Source organism: Papio anubis, chromosome 4, assembly GCF_008728515.1.
Source record: "Papio anubis isolate 15944 chromosome 4, Panubis1.0, whole genome shotgun sequence".
NCBI lineage: Eukaryota > Metazoa > Chordata > Mammalia > Primates > Cercopithecidae > Papio > Papio anubis.
The window spans coordinates 82655537-82682879 of NC_044979.1; the positions used below are offsets into that span (position 1 = coordinate 82655537).

A 27343-nucleotide genomic window follows, 5' to 3' on the forward strand; every position below is an offset into this window, starting at 1 on the left:
AAGGAAAGGATTGTGAGCTGGTACTGATAATGCCCGTACCGTGGCGTGTCTGGGCATGTAACAATGGCAGAAAGGAAGGAAAGAGGAGAAAAAGAGAAAGGTAGGGAGGGGTACTGTGAATTAAAGAATAAAGGGTTGATCAGGCTATTTGAAGAGAAACCTCATCATATCCTACAGTGGTTAGGTACATGGGCTCAAAGCAACCTTACCAAGATTCATATTCTAGGTATGTAGAATACTTATGTAGCTTTTCTGTTCCTGTTTTCTAATCTGTAAAATGAGATAATAATAATACATAGCTCATAAAGTTGCTGTAAGTACCAGAACAGTTATATTTTAAAAGAATTTGGAATAATGCCTGGCCATTGTAAACACTCAAATATTGGCTATGTGACTTACTCCAATTAATAGTGAGGACCCAAGCACTGAGTACCCTTCTTGCTTTACTAGCCATTCACGTTACTTCATATTGAATCGGCATCATCTGGGATAAATACCTGAGGTTCGTTGTCTCACGCCAAGAGAATCGAGGACGCAGAAACAGACAAAAAAGTGCATTTAAGAGAGCAGGGTTTAATAGGTGAAAGAAAGAGAAGAGAAGAGCTCTCTCGGGAGCGAGGGGCGCCCGAGTGGGTCTTCCAGTACAGAGGTGAAATGCACGGGGGTTTTACAGAAGAGTTTGAGGAAGTGATGTCTGATTTACATAGGGCCCGAGAGATTGGTTGGACCAGGTGTGCGGTTTGCATAGTACAGGAAGAAGCTGGTCAACCCACCCTAACCTTTTATTATGCAGGTAGGGTCTCTACCTGGCTGGTGCCATGTTGCCTGCTTTTTTACTGCACACGTGGTGGCAAAGTAAAGGGAAGAGGGAACTTCCATGTTGAATATAGGTGGCTTCCAGGTATTCCTTTCCTGTTGGCACAGCTGCTGGCATTTACCTATGCAAGTTTTAGCTTGTTTATATATGCTTGCAGCGTGATTTTTCAGGTTGCTTTTTGTTAGAAAAGAAATGATTTGGGGGCTGTTTTTATGTTGTGGTTTGTTTGAGATGGAGTCTTGCTCTGTCGCCCAAGCTGGAGGGCAGAGGCACGATCTCAGCTCACTGCAACCTCTGACTCCCAAGCGATTCTCATGCCTCAGTCTCCCGAGTAGCTGGGATTACAGGCGTGCACCACATGCCTGGCTAATTTTTGTATTTTCAATAGAGACGGGGTTCCAACATGTTGGTCAGGTTGGGCTTGAACTCCTGTCCTCAGGTGATCCGCCTGCCTTGACCTCCCAAAGTGGTGGAATTACAAGCGTGAGCCATCACAGCCGGCCTGAAGCTGCTTTTTATTAAAAAGAAACCTTACCGAGGACTCTCTTACCCTCACTATGTGCCTAAATAATTTCTTTCTAGCTCCTGTATCAATATTCAAAATTACTGTTCTAAAAGATTTATTGAATTTCTTCTTGCTGATTTCTTTTTTTTTATATGTATATTCTGATATAATTATATAATAGAAAATATTTTTATTTTTACACAGTCTATCAGCCAACATTTAACTTCATCTTTGTTGTCTTATTTTGAAGTTAAATCTTTAGTTTGATGTAGTCAAAGTTATCCATTCTTCCCTTTGTACTTCATGCTGTTTTGGGATTTTGTTTAAGAAAGTCCTTTCTACTCTGAGCTCATAAAGATATTCAGTTTTACAGATTTTGATTCTTTTGAATTTCTATTGCATTTTTTACATTTTACATTATTACATTTCATTTTACATTATTCTAATCATTTGATAATCACTATAGTTTCTTGTGAGGTCTCTTCATTTGTCAGTACATTTTCTTAGACCTTTTATTTACATGATTATCATCTATAAATATTGGCTTTTTATTTTTCCTAGCAATTCTTAATATCTTGTATGTCTTTTTCTGGTCTTTGCATGTCAAAGACTTCTGTACCCTCTTGAACAGTAGTGAGATAGTGAATTTCTTAATGTTTTTTCCTATCATTTTTGCCAACCATAGATGAAATCCTTCTAAAGTTTTTCTATTTAATGTTATTAATGCAATTTATTATTATACCATTGGATTTATAAAGTTCCCTTCTATGTAACCTTCTAAGAATATTGAAAAAGAGGAACTTTATTACTTTTTACTCCAGTAGGATAATCTTACTGTTTTTGCTTTAAACAAAACACATTTTTTACTTGGTTGGAGAGAACTTTATTTATGATATTGGCCTTGATATTCATAAATGAAATTGAACCATAATTATATTTTCTTGAATACCTATATTGGGTTGTGTCGTTATAATAGTCTATCAAAATGATTTTAGCAGCTTTTCTTTAATTCTGTTTTCTTCATCAACTAGTGTACAATAGTAAATAAAGGTGATTCACATGTAAAACTTTTTGGGCCTTGTATTTTATAGGAGGGAAGTTTTTGCTTTTAAAACAATGTTGTTAATTTAACATGTATTTAAGATTTTATATTTCTTACTGCATTGATTTTGGCATTTTACATTTTCTAGAACTATATTCATTTTACCTTGAATTTCAAATTTGCTGACATTTATTTGCTTAGAATATTATAACAAAAATGTCTTATCTTTACTTATGGAAAGTCTAGAAATAAGAACTTTAAAAGATTCTGAAATATTATTGACCACTATAAGCCAAGATATGATCAAATGCTAAGATTATACAATGTTCCCAGAAGCGTAGATTAAATTAGTGCTAAAACACAATGTTCAATTGATTTTTAATTTTATGTGTAAAAATATGTAAGCATTGATAAGACAATTTTGGAAAACAATAGTGAAGATCTGCCATAGTAGAGATTAAAGGGAAACAAATAATTAGTGTGATATAAAAATGCATTCTACAGACAAATGAATACATAAGTTAGATTAAGAAACAAAAATTTCACATTGATAAATATCTTTCAAATCAGTACATATACATGATTTAAGAGATCTTGTTAAGAAATGTGGTTATGAATTTAGATTAAAATTGTATCTTTAAATTATGTTATAACACAAATATGTATTTCAGATGAAGTAAAGATCTAAGGAAAAAATACAAAGTTTTGAAATTATTGCAACAGAGTATATGAGAATGTTATTTAACATCACCTTAAGAAAGCTTTCCTAAGGAGAAAATAAAGAATGAAAATAAATGGTATATTTGCAACCCATCTAAGAGGAAAAATTAGTATACTTAACACACAAAGTAACACAAAATATGAATTCAGCAGATATATATTCAAATAATATAATAAGAAATTTCCAGAATAAAAATAATAACAAATGTATAGAAAAATGTTAAATTTCACTAATAATCACAGAAATACAACTTTAAGAAAATGAGATATAATTTTCATGCATTAGATTGGAAATGAATTTTTTAATGAAAAATTGTTAGAATTTAGTACTAAGATAAGGGAAATGGTCATTTTTGTCCACTGACTTAGAAAATATAATTTGGTGATATCCTTAAACCATTAAAAAAAAAGTGTAAAACTGGTGAAACCTCGTCTCTACTAAAAATACAAAAGATCAGCCAGGCAAGGCCAGGCGAGGTGGCTCACACCTGTAATCCCAATACTTTGGGAGGCCAAGGCGGGCAGATCACGAGGTCAGGAGATCCAGACCATCCTGGCTAACATGGGGAAAACCCGTTTCTACTAAAAATACAAAAAATTAGCCGGGCATGGTGACGGGTGCCTGTAGTCCCAGCTACTCAGGAAACTGAGGCAGGAGAATGGCATGAACCTGGGAGGCGGAGCTTGAAGTAAGCCGAGATCGTGCCACTGCACTCCTATCTGGGTGACAGAGCAAGACTCCGTATCAAAAAACAAAACAAAAAAACACACAAAAAAATGTGTAAATCATTTGGCCTAGAAATTCCACTTTTAGAAACCTATCTTACAGAAATAGTAACATGTGTATACAAAGAAAGATATGTGTGGAAAGTTATTAATATATTATTTGAATCTATGCATGTAAAGCAACTAAAAGTACCAAAATAAGGAAATTGCATATTACTTAATACAATGGAATGCAAAGCCATTATTTTTAATGAGGTAAATCCATACATACTTACCTGAAAGAATGTTCATAATCTATTAATATGATTTTGTTTAAATGAAAGGAAGCTGGATGTTGACATGCATTCCATTTTGGCTGAAGTACCTGTGGGTAGATGTGTAAGTGTGTTTATGTGTGAATAACTGTAATGTACCTTTACTGAGGATTTTACTAGCTGGCAAGAACTATTTCAAGAACTTTATTTGTATTAACTCATTTAACCTTCATAGCAATCCTATCACACAGTACTCCCATTTTAGAGATGATAAAATTGAGGTGCAAAGTAACTTGCCACAGCATTGCTAGAACTCATAGAACAGGAAACTAAACTCAGGACAGCTAGTTCCAGAGCCTGTGCTCTTAACCACTAACACAGAGAGAAATGGATGAATAAAGGAACAGAGATAGGCAGGCAGACAGAAAGATAATGCATAAGTATGTCTATCAACTCAACAATTTGAAAGGGATATCAAATTGTTAAAATGCTGTAACCTCTAAAAGATGGCATTTTATGAGTCAATGATGGGAATGATGGGCACTGACTTTTTTTTTTTTTTTTTTTTTTTTTGAGACGGAGCCTTGCTCTGTCATCCAGGCTGGAGTGCAGTGGCGAAATCTCGGTTCACTGCAAGCTCCACCTCCCGGGTTAACGCCATTCTCCTGCCTCAGCCTCCCGAGTAGCTGGGACTACAGGCACTGCCCACCACGCCTGGCTAATTTTTCTTAGTAGAAAAGGGGTTTCACCGTGTTGGCTAGAATGGTCTGGATCTCCTGACCTTGTGATCTGCCCTCCTCGGCCTCCCAAAGTGCTGGGATTACAGACGTGAGCCACCACGCCCGGCTAAGGACACTGACTTCTTACATAACATAGTATTTGTTAAAATAGAGAGGGAGCAAGAAAGACATGATTATGGATGAGTGTAATTCCTCTATAATTTTCACATAAAAATAAATGTCAAAATTATACAATTGAGTGATGCTAAAATGACATGGAATATTTCTGTGCCTAACAAGTCAGGGTTTCTCAAATGGAAGGATTGAACTTTTGGGAATTCTACATTGCTTTCAACCCCAACCACTCAAAGAAAAGTAGTATGAGTCCTAAACAAATTATAAATGGAAATGTACAGTATTATATCATGATCTTAACTTTGTGTAAAATGTTATCAGAGCATATCCCTAGGTTGTATGATTAGGGATAATTTTAATCTCATTTGTAATTGGTATTTTCAAAATTGTCTTCAGTAAACATGTGTAACCATGGCAATCAGAAAAAAATGCCATGTAGATACTGAAATAAAGAAATAGTGAGAAAACAAAAAGAATTCTCCCTCATCTCTACTGCCCCAAGTACCCAAGGCCCTAAGACTTCTTGGGTGAAGCAAATTGCTCTCCATCTTTCTTCAGTAGGCCTCAGCTAGAAGCATGAGTACCAGCTGTCCAGGGAATACTTGTTGCTTTTTAAAATTTCTGTCATTTCAGGAGAGGAACTGGGTAGATACGGAGTTGATGAGGTTCCCTTTGTCAGCTTCAAAAGACACTGTTCTCTGAAGTATGTAAAATAAAATATCTTCAGAAATCGTTTCAGTCAATTTGCTTACTCCATAGAGGCCTATGATTTCAAGGAAGCCTCAAAATACCAAGAGTAAAAGGAGTTACAGTCAAATTGCACAATTTCAACTCATATAAAGGGAGGTTGCGTCAAAAAGAGAATTGGCTAAAGGAAGTTATTTCTGGCTAGCAAAAAAAATCTTCAAGCTTTAACTTTTAAAAACAACCTTCTATTTGGTTTAAATGAATTAATTAACCTTATTTTTGTAAGTATCTTTACAACAAAATGATAATCTGATCATATCTGACTTCCATCATTTTCTATGGTTACACAGTTCTAACATTCAAGTATTGTTGACTTAGTCCTTGAAAATCTGAAGTTATTTCTCACAAAGTGGTAAAGCCAGGGCTACAAATAAGCAAGCAAAACAGAACACATTGTTAATTGTGATTGTTGGTAAAAATCGAGACATTTAGAAAAATCAGGCAAAAAAGTTGACATAGGCTCAAACACCATTAGCCTCAATATTATTATATTTTAGACTATATGATCTCCACTTATAAGAATATAATTTTAAAGGAAAAAAATACCATTTAAATCATAAATTTTCATGAGACTTTCATCCTCAACCTTTCTTTTGGTCATAAGCATTCTTCAGTGCATAAACTTCTAAAGTAATGATAATGTCTTCTGTAAATAATCAAACATGGGTTAGAAATTGCTTACATAATAATAAAATATTGCATGATAGTATTAAGAAGAAATGTCGCCGGGCGCGGTGGCTCAAGCCTGTAATCCCAACACTTTGGGAGGCCGAGACGGGCGGATCACGAGGTCAGGAGATCGAGACCATCCTGGCTGACACGGTGAAACCCCGTCTCTACTAAAACATACGAAAACTTAAAGAAGAAATGTCAAATCAACCAACTATGACCTGCTGTAGTTAGCAGGTTTACAAAAATGAACCATATATCACAGCAGACATTCAACAGCAATAAAACCTTCACCTTAGTACTGAACCTTGGACTATGACAGTTCATGACTCAGTATTACTTTATAGTTATAGTGTTATATGTGGTTTAAAAATAATTGACTTATGAAAGGGAAGGTCCAAAATCCTGATTGAAGCTTTTTCTAAAATGAGTACTTTTTTTAAGCTCTAGTTTGTTCAGAATGAGCAGGAAGGATGGAAATACACTTCCCTGGAATGTATTTTCACTTCTAAGTGAGGCTTTGATAGGTGCTGGAAGAAAGGGTGCTTGCTGATTATTGACTGATTTTGTTGATTGTGTGCTCAGGGCTTTGACATACATAATTTCTTTTATTTTATTTATTTATTTATTTATTTATTTATTTATTTATTTATTTTTTGAGACTGAGTCTGGCTCTGTCGCCCAGGCTGGAGTGCAGTGGCCGGATCTCAGCTCACTGCAAGCTCCACCTCCCGGGTTCACGCCATTCTCCTGCCTCAGCCTCCCAAGTAGCTGGGACCACAGGCGCCCGACACCTCGCCCGGCTAGTTTTTTGTATTTTTTAGCAGAGACAGGGTTTCACCGTGTTCGCCAGGATGGTCTCGATCTCCTGACCTCGTGATCCGCCCGTCTCGGCCTCCCAGAGTGCTGGGATTACAGGCTGAGCCACCGCGCCCGGCAGGGCCTTTCTTTCAATGCCTTATTTCAGTAAGCAAAGAAGAAATGCCTTGTGTGCTGAGGACTGTGCCCTCCTACTCGCGGGAGCACAGCAGGTCGGCCATTCTCAGGGCTGCTCTCCTGCGGTTTACAGAGTGCCACGGACCCATCGAAGGCTTTAGATGTTTGTGCTGCAGTCCTCGAGTGTTTAGAGAAGAGGAAGATATCCTGGCTGGCGCTCTTCCAGTTGACAGAGAGTGGTTCTCCTGCCTCAGCCTCCCAAGTAGCTGGGACCACAGGCGCCCGACACCTCGCCCGGCTAGTTTTTTGTATTTTTTAGTAGAGACGGGGTTTCACCGTGTTAGCCAGGATGGTCTCGATCTCCTGACCTAGTTATCCACCCGTCTCAGCCTCCCAAAGTGCTGGGATTACAGGCTTGAGCCGCATAATCTCTTTTAATCATCATAATGCTCAGGTCCCCTGATTCCAGGTTCCATGCTTATACCCTTAAATCATTTGGTAAAACAAACGTTAAATTATTACAATTTAGCAGGACTACCAGTAAAAGAAATGTATTTTTAACTACATTATTTCATTACTTATTTAAAAAAAAAAAAAAAAGAAAGCAAATAAATAGCACATTCAAAGCATTTACCTTTCCTGGGGGAAAAAAAATTGCAGTCCCAGTCTTTCATATGTTTAGTTTCAACAATTTTGGGATCACGATGCAATGATATAAATAAAATGTCTCTCAACTCAGAGATTCTACCCCTGAGGAATGAAGGTCGCTTGAAACTGATTCATTTTTCCCAACCCATTTTAGGGAATTGCACAATAAATCAATTATATTATTTGACATTGTTTTTTATTCAGAGGAATAACATATGCAACATTCCCCTCGAGGTATTAATACTCTAGAGCACTTATCTCGAATCCAATCACATAGCCCCAAACCTCAAATCTCCTGACTCTTGGTAAAGACTTATTCACATCGGGTGTTTCTTCTTGGACTGACATTTGTAAATTGATGAAAATATAAATGTAATTTAATCTAAAACAAACAATTCAATCATACCTAGTCAGCATGTATTGCTATAAAGCCAGGGAATCAAATAATGAGACATGAATCTCTAAGTGAATCTTCAAACTTGAGAGAGAAAACACACTTCAGAGTGTGGGAACTGCTATGATGAAAGCAGATCTGGAGTGCTGGGAGCACAGAGAATGCTGGAATTTAGTGGATCCGGGGGAATCATGACCCTAAGGAAGTGGACTTGAAAGAATTAGAAACTTTAACAGACAGATATGGAAGAAGGGCAATAACACAAATGGAAGGAAATTATTTACTTTTAGGAAACTAGGGTATGAGAGAGGAAGAGAAAATAAAGGCCTGGAAAGGAAATTGGCACTTGGTTTTGGAGACCATTTTTTGTGTAGAAAACCGGCAGTCCTTATCTGGGCTCTGGAAACATTATTCGTTGAAGACTGAATTTGGATAAATGAATAAATCACTTGTTAGTCACAGTGGAGTTTACTGCCACTTACTATGTACCAGGTACTTTTCCAGGTTTATATCTATTTATCCATTTAATCCTCATGATAATTCTACAAGGAAATTTCTATCAGTATCCCCATTCCACAGATGAGAAAGCTGAGACACCTAATGTTTAGTAACTTGCCCCAGCTCAGTGAGCTGAAATGGGGGAGAACAAGGATTCAACCTAGGTCAAAGCCATATTGTAAGTTAGGCTGCTTAACTTTCACTGCGTGTCTCTACTGAAGATCAGAGGAGGAGCAAGAGAGTGGGCTACCAGGGATGGATTGGATTGATGATTGAATATGGAGATAAAGAGAGAATGTTAGGTCAAAATTAAATGATGCTGTTAGTGAAATTAGAAAAAAATAGAAGTATGTTTGGATAAAACTATAAGATTGTTGTGCATATGTTGAACTTGACCTCAGCAGGACCTATCAGGTATCTCTATCTATCAGGGAGTTGGAAGTTTAGATCTGGAGCTCACTTAGCCAGAAGAGGACTAGGGTCAGGGGAGTGAGGCACTTGCCTCATGCACAAAATTAATAGGACGAAAAATAAAGAAAAAAGAAATCAAGTATTTTAGTATATAAAATAGTATTTCAATGCAACACTTTTTAAAATACAAAAATTAATGTCTAAACTATTAACTAACTATCAAAGTGTTTTTTGGTTTTCGGGGTTTTTTTTTTTTTTTTGAGACGGAGTCTCGCTCTGTGGCCCAGGCTGGAGTGCAGTGGCGCCATCTCGGCTCACTGCAAGCTCCACCTCCCGGGTTCACGCCATTCTCCTGCCTCAGCTTCCGGAGTAGCTGGGACTACAGACGCCCGCCACCATGCCTGGCTAATTTTTTTTTTATTTTTAGTACAGATGGGGTTTCACCGTGTTAGCCAGGATGATCTGGATCTCCTGACCTTGTGATTCGCCCGCCTTGGCCTCCCAAAGTGCTGGGATTATAGGCGCGAGCCACTGTGCCCAGCCCAAAGTTTTAAGTTATGGAAGGATCAGTACTTTTCCTTTGTCTCAGCCTGTACAGCACTATATACAATCCTGTCTCTATTTGAAATGTTATATCATGATATTTTGCATTAATTTTGAGCTTTAAAATATCACCATAAAATAGTATTTATCTTGAATGCTACTTTGTTTTGTTGTTTTTTGTGCCTTTTTAACTTCTGCATCCTAGGCATGTGTCTTACTTGCCTCACACTGGCTCTGGCCTAACCTAGAGGGAATTTCACTTTCATCTATGCCAAAGCTTCTTTTTATTTCTCCAAGAAAGGAATGATCACTGAAATTGAAACTGAACTTGAGATACTTCTGGTTTTTTAATTATCTTAAGTCTAGAGCACCAGTTCTTATATTTTTTTTTTCCTCAGGAGGAAGAGAATACATGATTTCAGTCTACAGATAAGGAAACCGAGATCTAACAGCTCAAAGTTAAAACTAAGTTTCTTAGTGCTGCATAGGACACACTAGATCAGAAGCTTCTCTAGGTACAACCTTGAGGAAAATAAAACCATAAAGTATGCTTCAGGGAAAAACACCTGGCCAAATAATTCATATTGAAAGAATACGTTTTTGGAAAGAGCAAGTGCTTTGAATGAGAGAGAGAGAGAGCTTGAATTCCCTTTGGCTACTCATCAGCTGGGTGACTGACTTACGGCAAACTCCGAAGTTTCAGTTTCCTCATCAGTAAAATGAGGCTTCATATCCACCTCTCACTGTTTTGGTCAGGAGAAAAAAAAAGAATATAGGTAATAAAATTTATCCATTAGAATCTCAACTTACAACAGAGGATGCATGCAAAATAGGAAAATTCCAGGAGATTTTTAGTAAGCTATATACAAAAGTACAGAGGCAGAGAAAAACAAAAGGAATAAAACATGTGAAGGGAGAGTTGCTATAACCCAACCGGAGAGAAAAAGGCAGAGTTATTTGCCTTTAAAAGAACAGTGACTTTTTGCAGAAGAAGCCAAGCAAATGAATACTCCGACCTCACTCTCTTCTCCCTCTGATCTCCAACCAAGCCTCAGCTAGAGGACATCAGAGCCCACTTGATTTAGCTCTTGCAGATCAGCCTCAAGGGAAGATGGAAGGGTGCAGGACAGAGAATAGATCTAAAGGAGCAAAAGAAAACTTACCACCACATAATAATAGTTCCTAATTATTGAGCGTTTTCTGTGTAACAGACACAAATACCTTATTTGTGTCAACTCATTTAAACCAAATAATCTTATAAGGCAAATATTACTTCCCCATTTTAGAGATGAGGAATGTGAGACTGGCTGTGTGTAGTTAAGTAACTTCCTGAAAGCCTCAGAACTAAGGATAGAAGCAGGAATTGAATCAAGATAATGTGTACTATAGCCAATTATTGTCAAACATCAGTTAGTGGTAGTAATTGGTTTCGTAATTATCATCACTATCATAAAAACTATTTAATCCCAACTAATTATATTTCCAGGGGTTTAACTCAATTATAATACTGCAAATGTATAATAAAGTATGTTCAATATGCTGTTTGTAACACTGTATTGGCAAAATACACACAAAATTTAAATGCCTAATGTTGGGGCTCAGAAACCAATACCACAAAATGTGACACTTTGACATGCTGAAATGAAGAAGCCTCAAATTTTCTTTGACCTTCCTTCACCAATCCTCTCTTTCCCAAAGCACAGGATGAAGGTGTTCTCTGAAGTTCCCTTATCTGCCTAAAGTCTCGACTTGCCAAAGAAGAAAACAGTTACCTCTGGTCGCTTCCCCGACTTTCCACAAACTGAACTCATATTGCAGAAAGAAAAACTGAAGTCTGTCAACACACATGGACAGACTTTTGTCACAAACCACTGTCTGCTCTGCAGGCTTAACAGACTTTGTCTCAGGCCATTGTATGTTCTTCAAACCCATTGAATTCCCCTAAAAATCATTTTCTAACTCCCCAAATCACCCATACATCACCCATCTGCCTTTCCTCTAGTAAGGATGTACAACCATCTGTACCTCATTGGGATATTGGGCAATCACTCTGTGATTCTCCCCCATGTCTGTTGATAAATTTGTATGCCATTTGTCCTGTTAATCTGCCTTTTGTGACTTGGTTTTTCAGTGAAGCTTCAGAGGGCAGACAGGAAGTTTTCCCTTGGCCCCTACACTATGAACTAAGATAGACAAAATAAATTAGTATGTTTATAAGGTAGAATACCATGTGGTCAGTAAAAACTGGTAGCTCTATGAGTACTGTGTGTTGATACACAGACACAGACACACACACAAACACACACATATATGTTACATTTTCTGTTAAAAATTTAAAATAACTACATTATCTATATTCTTGTTGACAAAATTTGAGTGTCTGGAAAAATACATAAGAAACTGGTAACGTAATTGCCTTTGGGGAAAGCAACTGGGTGGCAGGGTGAAATGGAGATAATTTTTTATTGCACACATTTTGTACTTTTAATTTTTTTACCATGGTCATGTAATAACCTATGAAAAACATAATTTAATTAAGGAAAAAATCTAATTTTGCATTATTATTGACGTTCCAGGGATTCATGTAATTTTAGAAATTGAATGAAAACAATTTTACGTCCATGAAATTCAGCTTTCTTACTCTATACATACTGAGTGATTTGCCTTTTTCAGTAATAAAATCCTTTACTATACCAGCTTGTTAAATGAATGCCAAATCAAGAGTAAATTTTCCATATGGAACACTAAAAATTCCATAGTGTTTTAGCCATTCTGCAAAAGCAAAACCTGTAGGTAAAACAATGAGAAAATTTTCACCTTGAAACTAGGTAACAGGTAACCCAGAAGCCTGGCCAAGCATAAAATTACAGCCACAAACAGCCCTGCAGAGAACATCTCAGGAGGGCGGCTGCTGGGTTTTTGTTGTTGTTGTTGTTGTTTTCATCTTTCTTGGCCAAAGGAAGCAGGTGGTAAGAGAACTCAACCACAGCTCCTGAACTCCTTGAGATTTACAGAGCTCTGTCACCTGGGGTAAGACTGTCATTCTTCCAGGTTTTCTTCCTGTCCAAGAAAACGGACACGCTGTTTTTCATGGTATTTTCAAACTGGAAGATCAAGACAGAAACTTTGGTCATCAGGAATGGAGAGATTGCCCAATGAAATGACAGAATTGATCATTAGGATGTTTGTTACTCAAAAAGCCAATTTTTTAAAGAAGGATGCATTAAAATTATTCCAACGTGCTAATGTGGCACACTCCTCTGCTGCCTAACGGCAGGTGTTGCTATTAGCAGAGGAAGATTTGTTCTAGGAAAGAAGTATTCTAGAGGGCCAGAAAGAACAGGTATTGCTCCACCCGGGTAAACGCTGACTCAACTCTGTAGGGCTGGCACGCTCTTTCCTCACCTCACCCCTCCTGCCAAGAACAACTGAGATCCAGAAATAACAGAATTAGCGAGAGAAGAGGAAATATGCAGGACGGTGATGATGAGTATGCACGAGGGAGTGCCAGGCAGTTTTAATCGTTAATGTTCTCCGTCTATTGCTAGAGAAAATGTCTTTCCTTGGAGGAGGCATTGGCACGAGTTACTATAAACTCCCTCTGAATCTCAACACTTCTGGGACGCCGATTCTGCTCCTGGCCTGGGGCAGGGCGTGGGAGCTTGGAAGCCAGCGCTGCGCTCCCCGTGGGAAGCGATCGCCTCCTCCATCAACTCGCGCCCGGGCACTTAGCCCCTCCCGTTTCAGGGCGCCGCCTCCCCGGATGGCAAACCCTATAAAGTGGCGGCGAATAAGGTTCCTCCTGCTGCTCTGGGTTTAGTCCAGCTACAAGGTCAGCGAGATCCCGCGCCCCCCGGAGCATCGCGTGCAGGAGCCATGGCACAGGAGCTATACCACGAGGAGTTCGCCCGGGCGGGCAAGCAGGCGGGACTGCAGGTCTGGAGGATTGAGAAGCTGGAGCTGGTGCCCGTGCCCCAGAGCGCTCACGGAGACTTCTACGTCGGGGATGCCTACCTGGTGCTGCATACGGCCAAGACTAGCCGAGGCTTCACCTACCGCCTGCACTTCTGGCTCGGTAAGGGACGGCGGGCGAGGGGAGGACGTAGGGGTCCGAGATTTGCAGACGTGGGAGCAAAGGGGACCGCAAACTGAGCTAGACTGGAGACCTGTCCGGCGGCCCTTTGCGGCCGGCGACTTTCTCCCCGCCGAAGTCAACTTGCCTGCTGCAAACGCGAGGCTCTGGCGTTGTCCGCAATCGACTTACCCCACAGGCTTTGACCTTTGCCAGGTGTAGTTCCGGGACTTTGGAGCTGGTGACTCTGGCTTCTTCCCCTTTCACCTTCAAGTCTCCAAACGCCACTCTTGTCCAGGGGCTCTGCCTCCCCGCACGCCGTCTTCTGGCCAAGCCCTGCTCACCTTCGGACAAGCTCAGTCCTGCTTTCCCCGTCGGGATGGAGAGGAAGTCATAAAGTTTGGGTGCATCTGCCGCCGCTAGGGAGAAGTCTTTTTCTTTTCCTTCACACATTATTTCTGTTTGTTGCTTTCGGGCACTGGCTTATTTTCTCTATGATTGCGGGGATTATTGTTCTGGGCCTCTTTAAAATAGGATTCTACCCGCACCACGCTGCTTGCGGGTCTGGTAGACAAAAACTCCGCTTCATTAGGAAGCTGACGCCCTCAGATGGAAGCGAGAAAAATATACTGATATTTTATATATAAATAAATAGCTCTTTATGGGTATTTCACATATTTATGTAGATAGACTGCTTTATTGTTATTATTTATTATTTATTTTAGCAAGGACACAAGATGGAACAGAAACGGTTCCTTCAGCAGTAGTAATTATTTTGAGCTGCATTCGTGCCAGGCTGTCAGGACACTGGGCTTTGTGTGTTCTTTTTCCACCTTCTACTTTTACTCATAAACATCCTGAATGTCCACCCTCTCCCCAGGAGGTCTTGTGCCAGTGGGCACACCCTGTCTAACAACATGCCTATTCTCTGAGCCTTTTTGCCTTCTTTTAAAACTAGCTAGCCTGCCCAGTACTCGTGTTTGTTTAGTTTTATCCCTGAGCTTAGGAGGAAAACACACAAAACCACACACACGCATACACATTTTTAAGTCCCTGAAAGCCAACATTGTAATTTCTAACACTTGAAGATTTTAAGAAATGAAATAGTAGAAAACATGGAATAGTGACTGTCTAACCGCTGGCAAACACCTGGAACAGGCATTTGAGAAATGAGAAATGAAAAATATGTAGATGAAGACAAGACTTCTAATTATAACATTTGGAGTCAAAAATTTGTGTTAGTTTGAGGAGGCGGAGAAGGCTCAGCCTGAGTTCTAAACACATTTTGGTTTCTTGCTGCATTGCTGTTATTCCTATTATAATGCTGTAATACACTGTCATCTATTTGTATTTTGTGCCAGAAAACACTGAAACTTTAATATATAACCCATGTTCAAGAATGAATGATGCCAGATAGAATAATGATGTCCTTACAGAGGACTTTCCATGCAGAACTTAAATCTAATATGAATGAAAGTGTTTAAAATGCCACATTTGCCATTTGAATAAATTAAAATGTGAAATCATTCCATATCTTACTGTTGACAGCAGTTATGTTTGACTTTGTCAGACGACCGCAAGGGAGATTTGAACACAGTTCTTTAATTCTATACATTTTTATCCAAGTTGACTTAACTACTAAGTTTTGTAGGGTTTATAGATTCACCTTATTCAGTTAATTATCTGCTTAATTATCCACTTGGTGCTCATAAATTTCAAAAATATAATAAAAAATGCTTTGGGCAGAAACATTTATATTCTTAAAGACGTGCTAAAACTGAAGTCAATAACATGTTAATAACAAGCGAATTCATTCAGTAATTATTCAATACGGCCAGTACTGTACAAGGCACTTGTAGATATGAATAATTAATGAACCTTCTCTGAAAGTTCATCACCTCAAAGGTGCAAAAAGACAAAAAGTGATATAACACAGGTAGAATGTGATAGTTACTGTGAAAGCACAAAGTGTCTGTGGTTATAGGGAAACAGAAGCCTGTACAGAAAAAAAAAAAAAAAAAAAAAAAGAGTGAGAGTACTTGGAAGGGTTTTTGTGTCAAGAGAGAATCACGGAGAGGAAAAAAGCTTCAAGTAAAATAGTCAACAGGACCTTCAGATGGGATTGCCCAACAGTTCTTCCTACTTCAGTTCCCTAAGAAAACAGAATTTCATCCAGAATAGTGTAGTCTAAGACCTAAATTAGGATGAATCCATGAGGATTCATCAGAGAGACAGATTGAGAGAAAGTCCCAGGAGAGAGAGCTGAACATCCAGGGGAAAAGAACATTTGGTTAAAGGGAATCAGCTGGAAGGAAGAGAAACTAAAGTTAAACTGAGATGAAAAAAGGTGCGTAGCATAGAAATGAAGAAACAGGCCAAATGGGAGGCAGAAAGGGGAAACAGAAAGAAGTTGGACCTAAAACGAGAGAGAAGAGAGGGAGAGTCGTCTTTCCTGGTCTCTCCTTCCATGTTTCCATAACACTCGGCATATCTCAGATTATTTTATTGTATTAATATTACGTGCTTAAATGTATTAACATCATATGCTTAAATGTAATGAAAGTAAAAATTTATTGCAAAGAACTTAAATGTTATTGCATTAGCCCTTCTTTAAAAACATTTCAGCTTTGCACCTAACAGTTTAAATGCATCCATCCACCTTCTGTTTCTAGTTCCTTATAGCACCAAATGAATAGGTAGGTCTAGATAGTAAAACTGCTCCCTGTCACATCCCTAACCTAAGCTACAAACACTTATCCTCATTCTTTCTGTTTGCCAGTTTTAAACTTTACCCAAATATATTTTAAAGCAGTATGCATTTATGTTATAAGTGGGCTGTATCAGGCCTTGTGCCCTGAGAATCCAAAGGATTGGATTACAATATACGATACAAAGAACTTATATGAAGGACTGGCTAGGATGCTGAGAAACTGGATCATTTACATTGCTGGAGCATGGGGGTGGGTACGTGCAATGGTACAGCACTCTGGAAAAGAGTTTAGTAGTTTCTTACAAAACCAAATATACTACTACCATATGACCCAGCAATTGCATTCATAGGTATTTATCCCAGAAAAATGAAATTTTGTGTTCACATAAAAACCTGTACCTGAATTTCCACAGCAGTTTTATTTGAATAAGCGAACACTAGAATCAGCCCAGATGCTTTTCAACAGGTGACTGGTTGAACAAATTGTACATCTGTACCAACTAATACTACTCAGCAATAAAAAGGAACAAACTGTTGATACATACAACAACTTGGATGAAGTTCCAGTGAATCATGCTGAGCGAAAAATCTTAAGAGGCTTTATATTGTATGATCCCATTTATATAACATTTTTGAAATGACAAAATTTTAGATTTGGCATTGCCATTAGTTATGTATTGATAGGGTGAAGAGGGGATGATGTGGGCAGGAGAAGAGTGTATTATAAAAGGGCAACATGAAGGATGTTTTTGGTGGGACTATACAGCATCTTGATTGCGATAGCAGATGTATGAATTTGTTCATGTGATAAAACTTTATAGAACTAAATGCACATATACACACATGAATACAAGTAAAACTGAAAAAAATATGAAAAAAATAGGTGGATTATATCAATGCCAATATCCTGGTTGTGGTATTCAGTGCTGTACTGTACTATACATTAATATACTAAGCCATACTGTAATTTTACAAAGTGTCACTACTGGGGGATATTGGGTCTATTGATCTGTGTCTATCCTTCAACAGTACCAATCTGTTTTAATCACATTAGCTATATAGTAAACCTTAGTATCAAGTAGAGCGATTCCTCCCACTTTATGCTTGTTTGTCAAGATGATTTTAGCTATTCTAGGGCCTGTGCCACACTATATAAATTTTGGAATAAGCTTGTATATGTCTATAATAAACCTTACTGTGATTTTGATAAGAATAACATTAGGCCTATAGATCAATTTATGAAGGATTGACATCGTTATTATGTGGAGTCTTAAAATCCATGAACACTAAATGTTTACATTTACTTAGGTCTTCATTGATATTTTGCATGCCATTTTGTAATTTTCAGTGTACAGTTCCTATACAATTTTTTAAACTATATGCCTGAGTATTGCAGTTTCTTTGGGGTGATTGTAAATAGCATTGCGCCTTTAATTTCAGTTTCCGCATGTTCATTGTTTCTATATAGAAATGTGACTGATTTTTTGTGTTACTGATGAATCTTGTATCCTGCTAATTTGCTCAATGTACTTTTTATTTCTAGGAGAGTTTTTTTTTTTTTTTTTGGTAGCTCTCTTAGAGTTCACTATGTAAACAATATTGTTGTCTCTAAATAGAGACCATTTTATTTCTTCATATTCAATTTGTATGCCTTTTTTTCCTTTTCTTATTTTATTGCAGTGGTTAGAACTTCCTGTACTATGTTGAATAAGAGTGGTGAGAGTCCACACCCATTTTCCAGATTTTATGGGGAAAACATTCAGTCTTTTACTGTTCCGCATTGTTAGCGCTACATTTTTTGTTGACTCTAATTATCATTTGAAGGTGTTCCTCTCTATTCCTAATTTGGCTTATTTTATTTTATCATGGATGGCTGTTGGATTAACCTAGTTTTAAACCCCTCTTTTTATCTATAAAATCGTTACAACCACAAAATACAGTAATTTGCAGGATGTACACAAGTCTAACATAATATAAAATAGCATGGCACAACATAGTATAACAGAACGTAAAAGACACTGGTAAAATCAGTGTAGGGAAACAACAAATGGAAATCATAAGCAGATTCATAAGGGAAAACTAAATTGATTCTTAACCAGACTTTATACACAAAGTTCATAAGTTTCTAAACACTTTCTGGAATTCCATCATGCTACAACTGAATTTGATTCTAATTTTTGCATCCCAAGGCTGACATTGGCTTCATCAAGACCCTCAACCTCTTTCAGGCAGCCTGTTTTATTCATACAGATATCCCCTGGCCAACCACATTACATAAGCATCAGCAAATGATAGCGTAATTTAATTAACTTACTTTCAGTTCATTCATTAACTTCATGCCTGTCCATTTACATCTACCTAAAGAGATTCAGGTTTCAACCTGTAGTCAGGTAAGGGTGTTTATGTCAAATACATCATCTTTAGCACCTTTGATGTTAATCTTGATTCCAAGTTATCTCTTAAAGCATCATAAAAATCTACATCTACGTCTTCACGGTATTCTCAGTTAGGGTTTGGATCCCAAATTGGCAGAAGAATGACACCAGAGTCCTTTCAGATCGCATAATTGCTGGTGTGTTAAATAATTAACTTTGACCACAGCAAGTTCACAAAATTGTTGTCATGTCAAGTAGTCTTCTAGCTACTGAGTTGTTTTTTGTTGTTGTTGTTGTTTTCCCCCCTCAGAAGATACTTGGTATATGGGTCTCCTTTGAGAGTAAGAGGGGGAATTGTAAGAAATCTGATTCTTTCTTTAATACAGCTGACTGATTTCCCTTCTTCAACTTTGGTGAATACTCTCAATTAGGGTTGTTCATGTGAACTATTAAATTATTACAGCTTCTAAGCTTTTACGCATCAGTTGTCCATGGAAGAAATTAACATACCTTGTCACTATAAAATTGTACCGTTAATGAGAGCCTGAGTACAAAAAATTACCCACAAGTGTACTGTAGCTTTTAAGAACCTGTGCTTCAGAGTCACACAAACCTACATCTGGTCCTTTTCTCCCAAAAGTTGCTTTCTGACCTCAGAAAAGTTACCCAGCCTCTCTAAGCCTCCATTTTCTCTGTTCCAATCTAGTAGAAAATAGGTTCTGCTTTATTAGGTTGTTTGAAGATTAAATGAGATCATCCATGTAAAACACTGGCACAGTGTCTGGCCCATAGGGGTAGTATAAATGTATAATGTTGGCCATTATTATTTCTAGAGTCATTTGAGATTTTTATTACAGCTTGGATGTAGTAAAGAGTTTGAAGTGTTTTCCATAAAATGTGAGTACCCCTCCTGACTGTCCGTACTGTGACCTTTATGTACACTACAGACACGCGTTCTTACTAATTGTTTTGACCTTAGTGAAGTTACCTGGATGTGATCTGTATTACAATTGTGAACATTAAATGTATGTTGTATGTAAAATACCCGGAACAATACCAAGTACATTAACACTTAATAAATGTTAGCATGCTGCTTCCTTTGCTCTTCCTTTTCTTCAGAGATCATTATTTCATTGAAACAAAACCAATCAGATAGTGAAGTAGGGAAAAAGACCAAAAAAATAGGAGTAAAATTAAATTATATTCATTTTCCCATTGTAAAAACCACTTATTTAATTATGGCTCATGATGTTCATATTTCTCACAAACATTAATTCACATATTGACATATCATAAAACCAAAGATTTATCCTAATAAAGGCTAAACCAGTTGTCAAATGTTTTCATAGCCTGATCTTATTGACCTTACCAAATTAATGTTTACTTAAATCTCATTGGAATAGGTTGTTTTATCTTCCCGAGCAACTTCACACAGCAGTGTTTCTTTTTAAAATTTTTGAAGGAATTGGAAAAAGCAGAAACAAAAACAGGCCGGGCACGGTGGCTCACATCTGTAATCCCCCAAAATTTAGGAGGCCAAAGCCAGAGGACTGCTTGAGGCCAGGAGTTTGAGACCAGCCTGGGCAACATATAGAGACCTTTTCCCTACAAAACCCTTTTTTTTTTTGAGACAGAGTCTTGCTCTGTCGCCCAGGCTGGAGTGCAGTGGCCGGATCTCGGCTCACTGCAGGCTCCACCTCCCGGATTAACGCCTTTCTCCTGCCTCAGCCTCCCGAGTACCTGGGACTACAGGCGCCCGCCACCTCGCCCGGTTAGTTTTTTGTATGTTTTAGTAGAGACGGGGTTTCACCGGGTTAGCCAGGATGGTCTCGATCTCCTGACCTCGTGATCCGCCCGTCTCAGCCTCCCAAAGTCCTGGGATTACAGGCTTGAGCCACCGCACCCGGCTGCACAAAATACTTTTTTGAGAATTAGCAAAGCATGGTGGCATGCACCTGTAGTCCAAGCTGCCTGTGAGACTGAGGCGGAAGCATCGCTTAAGCCCCAGAGTTTGGGGTTACAGTGAGTTATGACTATGCCATTGCACTCCAGGCTTGGCAACAGAGCAACGCCCTCTCTCAAAAAAAAAAAAAAAATAGACAAAAAATTGTTAATTATTAGCAAAATAATATGTTACACTATTTTAGCTAAAAGATCTTTCTGTAGAAGACTGTTGTATTGACACATAATTGAAATGAAAATTTCTGACTCCTTTCATATCAGAAATTCTGCCTTAATCCTTCTTATTGCTTGGTATTTGAGGTGCTGTTGTTCACTGTTTTAGGAAAGGAGTGTTCCCAGGATGAAAGCACAGCTGCTGCCATCTTCACTGTTCAGATGGATGACTATTTGGGTGGCAAGCCAGTGCAGAATAGAGAACTTCAAGGATATGAGTCTACTGACTTTGTTAGCTATTTCAAAGACGGTCTGAAATACAAGGTAAGCAGCTCCCTCACTTTCCATTATGAATCCCTTTCTCCTCTCGTCCATCCATACCTCCTGTCTTCATAGAATGACAGTTCATTGAGGGCACGGTTTTTTGTTTTTTGTTGTTGTTGTTTTAATCTGTTTTGTTCATGGATATATCCCCAGTACCTGATGAATACACAGTAGGTGCTCAGTAAATGTTTGTGAAATGTGTGGTACAATACGTGAAATATTGTGACAATTTAATTTGATAGCTTAATTTTTTAAAAGAGCTTTCAGTTATGTCTTCACAAGACAACTTTTTAATATTTTGTAGCTATTTCAACATTTAAATTTTGGTAATTTGGGTCTTAAAAGTTTTCATTTTTGCTATTCTAGAGAATCTCTGAAGTTTCTGCAAGTAACCGAAGCCTTCAAAATCTCAGTTGTTCTGGAATATATTAATAGAGTATTTATAATAATTATAATTTTAGTTACTGTAAAGAACTATACATGTATTTCCAAAATAGTGTGGTTTGATCTTAGAAGGGATGCAGATGAAACTTTTGAGCTGAAAATTCTGCAGGTAAACTACACACACGCACATACACAATTTACCCACACTGGTCTGAAACACTGATCAATTGGCTTTACTTCTGAAAAACAAGAACAAATAGTTAAATGGTTCTATCCCTTTAAGGCAGCCTTCAGTATAGGACAGGGTTTTTTTTTGCCTTTTGTTTGTTTGTTTGTTTTGTTCTTTTTTTGTCATTCTCCCAGTTATCTTTCCAGACTGGCCCTCCCTTCACCATTCCTGCCACCCACCCCTCCACGTGTGTTCAGTTCAAGTGTGAGGAATACCCTCCCCAGACAAAAGTCACAGATTTCCGAAATCAAACACGCTCCAGCAAGTGTTCTGCACATCCCGCTGCCCCGCCTTGTCAGCATGCTACCCTAGTGAAGACCTGAAACCTTAGAGCGTCACTACAATTCTGACTGTAATACTAACTCCACTTACTAAGATGGCAAGGCTTATTCACACCTTTACCTGTTCAGAGTCTTGGTTGAATATTTTGTGATACTATTGAGATCAGAACAAAACACTTATACATTGTAGGTTCTCTTATGTCTCTTGAAATCATTTTTTTTTTCTAGGCTATGAACTACCCTAAATACAAAACTATTACCTCTCATTTTATTTGATTCACATGAGCTCCTACAGTTTATGACAAATTATGCTGAAACTTCCTTTATGTCAGTGAACTCAACATTTTAAATAAGTTGAGTCTTGTAGTTACTAAAAGCAGGTGCTGTGACACCATCCTAGTTATGGACCCATTTCTGCCACATATGACATTTTTCCTTTAGGGAAAATACAGAGCTTTCTGTGCTCAGTTTCCCCAAGCAATAAATATTATAACAACTTCCTCATACAGCTGTTGTATTAAGGAATAAATTAAATAATAAAGTAACTGTGGCCGGGCGTGGTGGTTCACGCCTGTAATCCCAACACTTTGAGAGGCCAAAGCAGATGAATCACCTGAGGTCAGAAGTTTGAGACCAGCCTGACTAATATGGTGAAATCCCCTCTACTAAAAATACAATAATTAACTGGGCGTGATGACATGCACCTGTAATCCTAGCTACTAGGGAAGCTGAGGCAGGAGAATTGCTTGAACCCAGGAGGCAGAGGTTGCAGTGAGCCGACATCATGCCATTGCACTCCCGCCTGGGAGACATGAGTGAAACTCCGTCTCAAAGCAGTAGTACATAGATGACAACTTGTATTTATTTAATTATATAATGCTTAGTTTATTCAACCAAGAAATGTGGCAGTCGTTGTAAAATTATGGACTAGGAAATCATTATATATATATATATTTTTTAATTTGAGGTTTTAATTGTCCTGAAATTAACATTTAATCTATACCAACTTTTCTTGGAGAATGGTGGAAATTTAAAGTCAATGGAAAAGAATGTGCTAATGACAAATTAGCTCTAATTTTCCTTACCATTATTATAGAGGCCTTTAATCTATCAGTGACAGTTTTGTTTATTCTGCAGCTCAGTTATGCACATATAATTAATTATAATTAATTGTGGAAATAAGGATATGGTTCATATCATTTAATTAGAAAAAATGAAAAGGTAAAAGATGATTGCAAATAATATAAGAAGATGTAGTTGATACAGTTAATATTTTTTCTTAAGCGTTTCTTTAATTCAGTGTGATTGTATTTCATTTTATTTTGTTTTGTTTTGGCTGGGGATGTACAGTCAAGATATTGCATCTCTCCTAGCTTACAGTAAAAACACTCAGGCCTAGCATATTTATTAATAGTAAGACCTGTTTACCAGAAAATATAGAAGACATTTGATTACTTTAAATGTAAAAACAAGGACCATACATAAGATCAGCCCATTCCTGGCCAGCACTCAATAACCATCTCTGTCCCAACCCTGTACCAGTGTGAACTTTTGGGTGCCTTCTTCTCTGGCTGCTGTCATCTGTACGTGTTATCTCTGATCCTCCTCTAGCCACCTGTCACCTTGTTCCCTGAAATGTTTGCCTTCTTGCTCATTAATGATTTGGGGATCATTAGTGTCCAAAGGGCAAGAGCTATGGCTTCTTCTTTTTGTTTCTGCAGCAGCGTTTTATACACTGAAGGTTCTCAGTAAATACTTGCAGTTGTCAATTGAATGGTTGAAACAGAAAGAATAAAGAGACCAAACAAACAATCTGTTGATTACCAAGGGGTTCTCTCTTGTCTTATGGAATAGGTGGCTATTTTAACTTGGCCTGACGGTACAGTTTTGACACAAACACCAGCCGTATTATTGTACTTTGCTTTGTCTAGGTAGACACCTCATCAGTTTTCTCTTTGTTTTTTGTGTGTCTTCCCTCCATTCATCAGGCTGGAGGCGTGGCATCTGGATTAAACCACGTTCTTACAAACGACCTGACAGCCAAGAGGCTCCTACATGTGAAGGGTCGTAGAGTGGTGAGAGCCACAGAAGTTCCCCTTAGCTGGGACAGTTTCAACAAGGGTGACTGCTTCATCATTGACCTTGGCACCGTAAGTTTCATATACACACATCAATGTCTAAAGAAAAGTGAATTGCTTTCAGATCAAATCATATATACATGTCATTGAAAAGAATCACTTTTTCTACACACTGGAAAGGGGCCACGTTTATGTGAGATGAGTAATTGCCAAGTATTTAAATGACGCATGAAGTGAGACTTCAAAGGTTTTTCTTTGATAGGTTTAGAATAGTGATTTAGTTCTTCCTACCATAGAACAGATATTGACTAATTTTTAATACGTTTCCCCTTCTCTCTGAACAGAGCTTCCTCTAATTATTTTTGTCTCTAATTGTGCATGGGAAAACATAGCTTGAGGGTGAAACTGGTTCCCCCAGCAACAAAAGGTTCTAGAATATAATATGGACATAAGATGAATCTAAACAGCCACCTAAAGAATTGTAAAGATGTATTTTGACATACATATACACACACATCATACCGTTTCACACTTTTCAATTAGCAGAAGTACAAATATCAAGTATCATCTTAACAGCATGGGCAATGGTATATTATATCTGACTTATGTTTTCTTCCTGGAAGACGCTCCTCTAATATCAGGTATATTTATTAATCATTATTGTCATGACAAAGAAGCATTATTGCAAGACCCTTTGCTAGACTCTAGAAGGTAGGATATAAGTTGTATCTTTAAAACTTTGTTAAGTTTTATAATAGAAATAAAGAGCATTTCCCTCCACTGAAAAACCATGTGCAAAAGCAATGAAAGCAAGAAAGCACAGAACTTACAAGGATCTCCTCTTCCTGCTTTTCATTATCATAATTTTCGTCACACCATACATCTCAACATTCTAATTATCATTCCTAACATTTCTGGGCCAAACGTTATAACAGAGTCATGAGCTGACCTGCATTGCTTCAGTTAGCATGAGGCTTGTATGTGGAATTTGCTCAAGGTTGCAAAGTCAGTAAATGATGAAGCCAGGATTAGACTCTCAGCATATCTGATGCCCCACTAAGCTTTTTGTTTTATTGCATCTACTTGGGCAGTATTTTGGGATAAAGCAGTAGACAGAAGCCAAAAGAGCTTATTCCATTGGCATAGAGGAGGGACACAAAGGATTCTGAAAATAGAGTTACAAAGTTCTGTTTAAGCAATATTAATTTAACAACAGTACAGAGATTAAATGTACTAAGGTTATACATTGTTTGGAAAATGACCCCAAGATACAAACTGCATCAGTTTCTTGAAGTGAGGGTGCATCTATAGTTTTATTACTACTTATACATAATCCAACTGTCTTGGATCATACCAGCTTGTGTGCAAAGTTGAGATCACAATAATATAAATGCCCAAAGTACAATTCTTAATATTACACGTAGACATCTACACCCTAAATGGCAGTACTTTTGCCCTGAATCTCCCAATAAATTTCATGGGAAAGTCCTTTTCAACTTCAATAGCTAATTCATTCTCCTAACAGATTTAAGTCCTGACTCTCAGATCTAGGCAGAATACATATACTATTCCACCCTTTCATTCTCCCCTCCCGCCGCCACCCCCTACACTATAAATAAAGAAATAAATAACTCGTGCAAATAAATGTCTACAGCCACACAGTTCCAAAAGCAGTTGCACCATTCAGTCTCTCAAACCCTATGCACAATAATTTTCTATCTCAACTTTCATCTCCACCATTTACACTCTAAAGCCCCTTATAATATATAAGTGCTTTTGAAAATAAAATGGCATTTTTATTAGAAAAAGGAGACCTCAGTTCTCATTCCAGTTGCAGTACTCTGAGGTTCTCATCTGTAAAAGTAGATATTCGATTAGGTGATCGTGAGGGTCCCTAAACAAGAAGGACGCTTCCCAATGATAATGTAATTAATTACTGGCATTACTTGTAAGTATTTCTTTTCTTAAAAAAAAAATTGTTGTGTATAATGTAATTGCTATGTAAGTATAGTAATCTATTCAATTATCATAAATAGCTTCCAGTTGAGCTTTCTAACTATCTGCTATGATCTTGGGCAACTCACTGTCTCTGAGCCTTAACTTCCTCATTTGTTTTTACATCTTGAGTCTGATTTCTGATGCCACTTTTATCCTTAGCTGACTATGATTCAGTCTCATCTGACGCACAGTCACATCTGGGAAATGGCAGTTATCATCCCAGTTTCAAAAGGGGAAACAAAAGCCTTAGGCCTTAGAAGGTATGTGCAAGTCACTCCACATTCATGCCAGTTGCGTGGTGACCCAGAATGGGGCCTGGTTTTTCTATTCCTACTTTACATTCTTTTCATGGCACTAAGCTAACTTGGTAGTATATTAGATAGTATGGCCTGGTAATAGAATGTCTTGCGATAGTTTCAGAATCTGCTGAATTCAAACCTGATGATGCCTAATCTACTGAGATTCCACTGAAAGCAGTAGTATTCACTAAATCATTTATTATTTTGCGGAACAAATACAGAGTTTCCACTATGGGCCAAGTAGTTGGGTGTGGTGGTAGACAGGTTGTAGTTCTTAGGTCGTATACCCTTTTCTCATAGTCAACCTGTGGGAGTATGACCCACAAATCCAGGTTCATGTAATAGGGACAGAGTCTCTATTATAAGGTTCCAGGGCATTCGTCTATTTAATAGTAAGTTATTTTATATAGTTAATTATCTTTAATAACTTTCAAGTTCTCTTCTCCCATGCCTTGTAAAAGAGATATATGCAATGAAAGATATTTGTTGCAGAGGTACTGGTGCTTGGTTATCTGTTATATTCTGGAATTTTCCTATACACAAAAGGGATACCCTGGTGAGAATCAAGCACCAGATTCCTACATAATCTACAATAAATACTTCCAAGATCTGTGTTTGTGTTATTAACCTTTAGCCAGTTGGTGTGTTGCCAAAAGTTTCTGAATGGTGATAAGATCTTGAACTACCTTGGCAGCTTTATTTTGGGGTGTGTCA

At 37.9% G+C, this 27343-nt stretch overlaps 1 protein-coding gene across 1 annotated transcript in view; it reads left to right on the plus strand.

The window, feature by feature from the left end:
* Positions 1-12214: 12214 nt before the first annotated feature.
* Positions 12215-27343, plus strand: part of SCIN (scinderin) — an 85868-nt gene continuing 70739 nt past the window's right edge. The window contains exons 1-3 of the mRNA XM_003896258.5: positions 12215-13839; positions 21206-21360; positions 24243-24404. Of these exons, the coding sequence (XP_003896307.1) occupies positions 13641-13839; positions 21206-21360; positions 24243-24404 (516 nt within the window). The 5' untranslated portion in view covers positions 12215-13640. The remainder of the gene's footprint in view (positions 13840-21205; positions 21361-24242; positions 24405-27343) is intronic.